General features: G+C 50.1%; 1 protein-coding gene across 1 annotated transcript in view; it reads right to left on the bottom strand.

The window, feature by feature from the left end:
- Nucleotides 1-331: 331 nt before the first annotated feature.
- CDH3 (cadherin 3) overlaps nt 332-8,889 on the bottom strand; it is a 57,478-nt gene continuing 48,920 nt past the window's right edge. The window contains exons 16-17 of the mRNA XM_045076222.1: nt 8,638-8,785; nt 332-467 (exon numbers count right to left, since the gene is read on the bottom strand). Of these exons, the coding sequence (XP_044932157.1) occupies nt 8,672-8,785 (114 nt within the window). The 3' untranslated portion in view covers nt 332-467; nt 8,638-8,671. The remainder of the gene's footprint in view (nt 468-8,637; nt 8,786-8,889) is intronic.

Below are 8,889 nucleotides of genomic sequence, written 5' to 3'. Positions count from 1 at the left end.
GACAGAAAGAGAGAGAGAGAGAGAGCACAAGCAGGGGGAGCAGCAGGCAGAGGAAGGAGCAGGCTCCCCACTGAGCAAGGAACCCCCTGCAGGACTTGACCCCAGAACCCTGGGATGTAACCTGAGCTGAAGGCAGACATTAACCCACTGAATCACCCAGGCGCCTCAAATTTGTATCTTAAAAAGATTAGATTGCTCTGGCCACCTGCTTAGAGTGGGATAAAAGGTAAAAGAAAGGACACTGCAGATTACCTGGCTTTCCCAAGTTTTCTTAAGCTCTTGAGACAAGGGGATTTTTATTATTACTCTTATAGCTTTATTCATCATTTCTTTTTGAATTTCTCGTTGGCTCATTGAGATTCAGCTTTACAGCTGTTCTTGTCGAGACGTTCATAGACTCTCTGATTCCGTGGGGCGGGGCCGCTGGCATCTTCCTTGCCCGTGCTCACGTGTTCTCACCACCCGGCCTGCGAGGAAGTACCAGGGCGCAACACGATGTCTTGTTGCTCTTACTTCCGCTGCCTCCCAACTGCCTGGAACCTCGTGAAACGACACAGCTGGGTCCCTGAAGCACTCTCCCCCGCCGCCTGTCCTCAGGCCTCACCCCTCCGCTTTTACTTCTCTCCCCAGGCAACCGCGCCACAGAGATGGGAACGACAAAGTAAAGCCCTTGAAGGGGCCACCACTTCTCCTTTATTCCTTCCTCTCTAACCGGGGAAGCAGGATGATGTGGGAAGCTGGCGCCCCTCCCAGCCAGCGTCCCCGGCCTGTGGGCAGCCCAGACCTCTCCCCACAGCCTCATTCCCTGGGACTCCCCTGCACCTGACCATCTGTGTTCACACGTCCCACAGCCCCTCCAAACGCTCAGTCCAACACCAGACCTATCATCGCTCTTCGCCAGCCCGTCCGTTTTGTTTTCTTCATTTCAGAAAGCGGCACCATTATTCAACAGTTGCTCAGGCCAGAAACTTGAACATTTGGTCTGTAACTCCTTTATTTAGTTAGTTATTATTATTTTAGTAAAATCTCCCCCCCCAATGTGGGGCTTGAACTGCCAACCCCAGGACTGAGAGTCACATGCTCTACAGACTAAGCCAGCCAGGCGCCCTTCTAATTCCATCCTTTCGCACACTGATCAACCCACCTCTGATCACTCACCCAATCCTCAAATATCCCTGCATCTACCCACTTCGGTCTACACCCTCGTCCCACGCATCGTCACCCCCACTTGGGTGACAGCATCATCTTCTGAGCTGGTAATTTCCCCTTTCCACAGGTGGCTTTTTAAAGTTAGGGAGTTAGTTCACTGGTTTGTTCGTTCATTCATTTATAGGTAATTTCTACCCCCAACGTGAGGCTGGAACTCATGACCCCAAGATCAGGAGCTGCATGCTTTTCCTGCCAGGGGTCCCTCCAAGTGTGGCTATTTAGATTTAAATTCAATAATTAAGTAGGGGTACCTGGGTGGCTCAGTGGGTTAATCCTCTGCTTTCGGCTCAGGGTCCTGGGATGGAGCCCCACTAGGCAGAGAGGCAGGCAGAGAGAGAGAGGGGGAAGCAGGCTCCCCGCTGTGCAGAGAGCCTGATGCGGGGCTCAGGCTCTGTGATCATGACCTGAGCCGAAGGCAGAGGCTTTAACCACTGAGCCACCCAGGTGCCCCTCTCTCTGCATGTTTTAAAAAAAAAAAATCATACAGTCTCATTTTCCTCCTCTTTTTTTTACACAAAAAGTAGCACATTTTACACACTGTTTTCCAACTTGCTTTTTCACTCGGCAAGCAGTGCCTAAAGAGCTTCCTCCTTTGCTTTCGGTGGCAGCATAGCCATCCCACCATGCTGTGAGTGTGGCAGAGTTTATTTAAGCAACTCCCACCCCCCCACAGACGGAAGGTTGCAAGGGGTTGTTACCAACCTCTTGCTCTTACAGACAGTGGAACAACAACAAGGGTAAGCGGCCTTGTCCATCTGGAATTTTGCACACACGCAAGTGTATGGACGACACATGCTGGAGGGCTGGCTCTAGAGCAACAAGTCCTTCATGGCCCTGACCCCGCTGAACACACGCTGCTCCTCCTGCTCTCCTTCTCTAGCCCCCGACCAACTTCTCCAGCCCTCAAGTATCAGCTTGGGTGTTGCCTTTTTTTTTTTTTTTAAAGATTTTATTTATTTATCTGTCAGGAAGAGAGAGAAAGAGAGCACAAGCAGGGGGAGCAGCAGGCAGAGGGAGAAGCAGGCTCCCTGCTGAGCAGGGAGCCCAGTGCGGGACTTGATCCCAGGATCCTGGGATCACACACTGAGCCAAAAACAGACATTTAACTGACTGAGCCACCCAGGCGGCCCATGGGTATTGCCTCTTCTGGGAAGCCCTCCCTGACTCCACACCAGGTCAGGCTAAGATCAGCCTGCACTGTAATTGCCAGGTTCCTTCTTGTCTCCTCCCTCAGTTTAGAGCTTTATGAAGGAGGCCTGGGGTGGGGTTGTCTTGTTTTTCCATATATCCCCGGGGCCTGGCACTTAGCAGAGGATCTATGCATATTTGCCGAATGATGAGGCGGACACCAAGTTTTAGTAGTTGTTCTTTCCTGTACTCCGTGGGCTCCCACAACTCATGCAGTTGGAAAGGAGAACCCCTGGAGAGCAGGTGATTCAAAAGGGAAACTGAGGCACAGAGGTGGCAGCCTTTCAATCAGCATCCTTGACTCCAACCTCTTTTTTTTTTCCAGCCCACTCTATAGTTAATAATAATAACAAAAACTATACGGATTAATATTTATTGAGTATCTGCTATGTGGTAAGTGCTGTTCTAAGTGTGTTACATCCATTAACTAATCTGATTGTTGTAGCAACTGTGTGAGGAATGTACTCTCATTACTCCCTTCTTAATGAATAGAGAAATTGATAACTTGTCAGGAACGGCAGAGAGTAACTGGCAGTGGGGCTTCACAGCTCATGCTCACGCTCACTGTCCGCTCTTCTTATAGGCTTCTCCCCTTTCCCAAAGCCCACTGTGACTCCTTACTGTCTCAAACCCAAAACTTCTCTTGTCATCTCTTCCCCACTCCCATTGCCACCCTGGTCCTTGTTGTTCCTACCTTACCCTGCCACCCTGGTCCCGCCCTTCTTGGCTTACTTTATTTTCTACTTCATTGGGTTCCCTCAAGACTGAAGTCAGACTGGGCTTCCTATCCCTTGCTATTATAGTACTGTCTGAGTACCAGTTTTCTTATCTCTACAAAGGTTGATGGCACATGAAAGCATGGGACTCTTCTTTCTTTCAGCCCTTATCTAACTCCGATATATCCTTTGAGGCCAACTCAAAGGGCATCCTCCTTCAGGAAGACTTCCTGGATTTCTCCAACCCCTAAAGTTCCCTCCTACTCTCCCCTGAACTCTAGGCAACTTCTAACACCCAGATTAGAGCATAATTCTTCTTTTACTTTCTGGGTGTAAATTGTTACCCCCATGCAAAATGAATATTCTTTGAAAGAACATAGAAAATGTAGAGCGTGGATTTCAATTATACAGCTTTATTTTTTGAAATACCATCTTCACTGTTTATGGCATACCTGAGATCTAACTTTACTAATCTTTACTTAATATTGTTTCTTTAAATGGGTTTAGTATTTAAAACTTAAGGAAATGTATTATTATTTTTTTTTAAATTGTTTTAATTTAAAAAATTTTAGGGTGACTCAGTGGGTTGAGCCTCTGCCTTCAGCTCAGGTCATGATCTCAGGGTCCTGGGATCAAGCCCCGCATAAGGCTCTCTGTTCAGCGGGGAGCCTGCTTCCCCCTCTCTCTCTGCCTGCCTTTCTGCCTACTTGTAACCTCTCTCTGTCAAATAAATATAGAAAATTAAAAAAAATTTTTTTTAGGAAATGTATTTTAAATTAAAAAAAAACAAAGAAAAACATTAACAATAGTGTAAATGAAAAACCAGTATCATTTGCTACAACTAGAAAGTACATATCAGGGGCGCCTGGGTGGCTCAGTGGGTTAAAGCCTCTGCCTTTGGCTCAGGTCATGATCCCAGGGTCCTGGGATTGAGCCCCACATTGGGCTCTGTGCTCAGCAGGGAGCCTGCTTCCCCCCTCTCTCTGCCTGCCTCTCTGCCTACTTGTGATCTCTCTCTGTCAAATAAATAAATAAAATCTTTAAAAAAATAAAAAAAAGTACATATCAATAAAATGATAGAACAATGTTGTTTATATTCTAGGCTTTCTCTGGTTAAGAGAGAAAACTGTAAGTCTTAAGTCATCAGACTTGCTAAGCACAAAGAGGACTCTCCTTGATGCAAGCAAAAGGACTGAAAGAAAATTGAAAACACTGTACCTCTTTCTGTGTGATTTAGGATCATTTAATACTTCAGTCCCTGCCTCATGTTATCACCTAATACCAGCCCACCTTGCAGGAAACAATGGCTTGGTCAGAACAGACAGAGCCAGCTTCCTCACCCATCTGTGCCCCTCTCTAGCCTCAGTTTGCTCCTCTGTAAAATGGGCTGTTCACGACTGTCCCTTGGACAGCTGTCGGGATTAAATGAGATGTTATTCCTGAATTCTCTCAGCTCTGCTGCTTACCATCTGCCCATGAGCATGGGTGACTTGCCCTGCCTCCCTGGACCTGTTTCCTCATTTCCAAAAAGGAATGTATAAAACCTGCCTTGGAGAGTTGTGAAGCTCCTTTAGCTAATATTTCCTGAGTACCAACTATGTCCCAGCGACTGTTCTGGGGGTTGAGGACGGAGCAGTGAAGAAGAGGGACAAAAATCCTGCTATTGTGGAGCTAAGCTTCAAAGGGTGGGGGGAGGAGGAAAACAAGATTGGTCAATAGATAAATTACATAGTACGGAACGGGGCGGGGGATAATAAATGCTACAGAAAAATAAGGCAGGATGGGTGGAGGGCAGGGTTGCCACTTCCAAAGACAGAATTTCAGGGATGGAGTCTCTGATAGGCTGACAGTTGGACGGTGTGTGAAGGAGGTGAGGGAGCCCTCAGATATCTTGGGGGAAACAGCACATCAGGCTGAGGGCACAGCAAATGCAAAGGCCCTGAGGTGGGACCTGAGGTGGGCGATCTCCCAAGGAGCAGGCAGCTGATGGAGTCACAACAAGAGCCTGAGGGAAGACGAAGGGCAGCAGGAGGTGAGGTCCCAGGGGCAAAGGGGTTGGATCCTGGGGACAATGTATATCTCTGGTTCTGATTTGGAGTGAAATCTAACATATGGCCTGGTGCATAGTAGGTTCCTAAGTCATAGGAGCTCTAATGATAACAATTCCTGGCATCACTTAGCATTGTCTCCCCACAGAGCTTTGGCTGTCGCGCTCCAGAAGGACACACGGTGACACACACACCTGCTTTACCCACTGGCCCTGCTTTACTGGAAGGCACGGGGATGGAATGGATGGAGCCCAGCCCCAGCATTCCTGCCCCACCCATGCCCTCCACACCCCTGTGGCTGGCGGGGCAGCGGGCACAGGATCTGCTGAGGCAGCCGCGGGTGGGGCCGAACTTGGAGGAGGCCTCAGGACCAGAGCGGCAGCAACAGCGCCGCCTGCTTTCCAAGTATTCCCTCCCGGACATCCCTTTCCAGGTCTCGGAGAGAGCGGCTTTCTTAGGAAACTAAGGCCAGGAGAGGTCACACCCTCAAGTGAATCACTCCCATTCTGCCACCTCTAGGGGCTGCGCTTCTCACGAGGACTCCGCCCCAGTGAGCTCTGGGGACCCTTTCCATCCAGGCTCCCCTCCTGAGGGAGAAGATCCTCAGATCCTGCCTGCCCGTCTACAGCTGCCTGCAGGCCTGGACAGGTCCGGGCTGGTGCCTCCTCAGTGGATGAGGATGGAGTGGAGGGGGAATCAGGTTTTGCCAGCTCCAGGATAGAACCCAGGTTGCTGAGTCAGGCTTCTCTCAGGGCTTCTTGGACTCTGCCTCCCGCCCTGGAGTGGGGGCAGCGGCTCAGGCCTGGGCACCCTGGACCCCCTCCTTGCCTGTCTGACTTCATCTCCCACAGCACTCTTGCTCTTTCCCCGCTCTGACCACAGTGGCCTCCCTGCTGAATCCCACCAAGCGCACTCCTGCCTCAGGGCCTTTGCACTTGTTCCTTTTATTCAAACATACCTGCATACTTGCTCTCTAGTATCCTCCAGTCTTTTGGCACACGCCACCTTCTCAGTGAGTCTCGCTGACTACTAGAACTGAGCCCCGCCCCCATTCTGTCCTTGCACCCTATCCCAACTTGATCTTCCTCTAGAGCCTCACCTTTCACTGTTCCATGTATTTTGTCTTGCTCACGGTCTCTCTCCCAGTGAATGTTGTTAGCAGGATCGCCCGTAGACTGGGCAGGAAGGGCCTCTGCATTGTGCTCTAGAAGGCCCTGCTCTGGCTCTCCCACCCTTCCAGGAAGCCGAGTTGTGACTGCTAGAACCTGGGTCCCCTCCCTGTCCTCTACACCATTCTTTGCCCAAATGGTCCCAGGCCCTCCCCAGGATTGTCCAAAGGATAGCCAGCATAGCCCAGGTACACGTTCCTAGGCCCAGGGGATAGAAGACTGTCTGTGAGGATCAGTGGACAAAGCTTGGATGCATGATCTGGGGTGTACACACAGGAACCTCATGGTGTGGGTAGAAAAGTGGGTTGAGGGGCGCCTGGGTGGCTCAGTGGGTTAAAGCCCCTGCCTTCAACTCAGGTCATGATCCCAGGGTCCTGGGATTGAGCCCTGCATCAGGCTCTTTGCTCAGCAGGGAGCTTGCTTCCCCACCTCTCTCTCTGCCTGCCTCTCTGCCTACTTGTGATCTCTGTCTGTCAAATAAATAAAATCTTAAAAAAAAAAAAAAAGAAAAGAAAAGTGGGTTGACCACTGCTTCTAGGCTGAGGGCTAACTCTGCCTGAGCTGTCACATTCTGAACCAGTATTCCAGAGGTCTGAAAATCCAGATTAAAACCTGGCTTTCCAGATGGCTGTGAAAATATCCTTGTTCCAGTAGGAAGATATAATATTTTTATTTAAGAGTTTAGTCAACTCGTATGGTATGTGGGCTCTACACACAATTTTGCCCAGAGCCCCCAATATATTAGGGCTGGTATTTCTAATATTTTCTGCATTCCTATATCTCCAGCACCTAGACTAGTGCCTGGCACATGACACATTCTTGGCAAATAGTTAAGTGAATGAACAAAAAAGCCCTGCGCTGATGTCCCCACAGACTCCCCAGAAATGGGGCCCCAGAAATGGTTGGACATGCTGTGGGTTTTCTATGCCAGAGGCTCAGAGTCTCAGGGTCAGGTGGGGTCAACTCTGCCTTGCGTGGGGGCCTCTCTGCCATATATGAAGACCCTCTCCCACTGCCTCTCTGCCCTACACCCTGTTATAGCTGCAATAGAGAGACCCATGTAGATCTCAATCCCAGGATCCTGGAATCATGACCTGAGCCAAAGGCAGACGCTTAACTGAGTGAGCCACCCAGGCATTCCTATTCATTTTTTTTTTTTTAAGACTTTATTTTTAAGAAATCTCTACACCCATGGTAGGCATGGATCTTACAGCCCAAGATCAAGTCTCAGGCTCCACCGACTGAACCAGCCAGGCACCCCTGGGATTTTTATTCCTAATAGTAAAAAGAGTTCATACTTGGGAATCAAGGAGATCTGGACCCCAAAACTGTCTCCATCACTTCCTGTCTATGTATGGCCTTTACTCTCCTTACCCTCAATTTCCTTTTATAAAGGAAGCATGAAAACGCTCTCCCAGGGCTGCTGGTGGGAGAATGTAGGTAACTGGCCAGACACGGCCGGATACTGACTGCCGCCACCGCCACCGCCTCCATTATCACCACCAAAACGTCCAAGGCAGTTGCTGGCAAACCGCGGACTCCTGTGCAAGGTGCAAGTCAGCCAGTGGGCTGGCCCTGCCCTCCGACTCCCTTCCTGTAGACCTTGCCCTCCGTGTCCATGCTGGAAGGCGCAAGGCCAACCTGAGGTTCGGGTGAAGAGTGCCCTCTGCTGGGCGCTTGGGGGAAGGGCTTGAGGGGAAACCACTACCGCTCTCACCCCTGAAGTGGCTTTGTGCAGATCGAAATGTCTCCCTCGGGGTGGGACGTGCAGTTTCCACTCAGAGGAGATAAAGGAGCAGTAACTGGTCCTGTCAGTCTGTCAGCAATCACCACAGTAGAGATAACACTTAGGCGGCCTTGCATTTAGTCCTCCATCTTAAAGATGAGAAGAGCGAGGCGCAAAGATGTTAAGAGATTTGTCTAAGGCGTCATACGCTGGCAGTGCTGGAATTTGAACCTGCGCCCTGAACCATGCTTCTTTAGTGAAAAGTGGAAATAGCTCTACATTTAGCCAAAAAGGAGTTGGCTCTCTGTTTTGGAAGTGGACATACACGGTGTGGGCTGGAAAAGGGGCTTTCCATTGTGACTGCCCTCACCCACCAAGCTAAGCTCAGGGCCCGCTGCTGACTGGACATCCCTCAGCATTTCCTTTCCCAGATCTTCTCGCCGCATCCCTGGTGGACTGGGAGTCAAGGAAAGTCTGTGCTGAGAACAAGAGGCAATGAATTTGAGGCCTCAGCTACCTGCCTACCTTCCAAGGATGAGTCATTTCCCTCAAGCTGCCTCAAGGGCCTGGACAAAGCTCACCTGGGGAGATCGGTCCTATCCGCAGCCCATCTGCTCAGGTTAGCAGCAAGGGAAAATGCACGAAGGGAGGCCTGGGCTCTGCCCATCTCAGCCCCGCTGGACGGATCCCGGAGAGTGCCTCCTTTTGGAAACTCTTCTCTTCTCCCATCTGAAAAATGACCGGGGGGGATTGGGGGGCAGTTATCAAACTGCTCTGCATTTGGAGGTTAAGGAGAAACACCAGGAAGATGAGGCCAAAGAGGCAAGTCTCTC

Source organism: Mustela putorius, unplaced genomic scaffold (genome assembly GCF_011764305.1).
Source record: "Mustela putorius furo isolate JIRA1106 unplaced genomic scaffold, ASM1176430v1.1 tig00000174_pilon_pilon_pilon, whole genome shotgun sequence".
Taxonomy (NCBI): domain Eukaryota; kingdom Metazoa; phylum Chordata; class Mammalia; order Carnivora; family Mustelidae; genus Mustela; species Mustela putorius.
The sequence above is the reverse complement of the archived record's forward strand: the minus strand, read 5'-3'. Positions and strand labels throughout refer to the sequence as shown.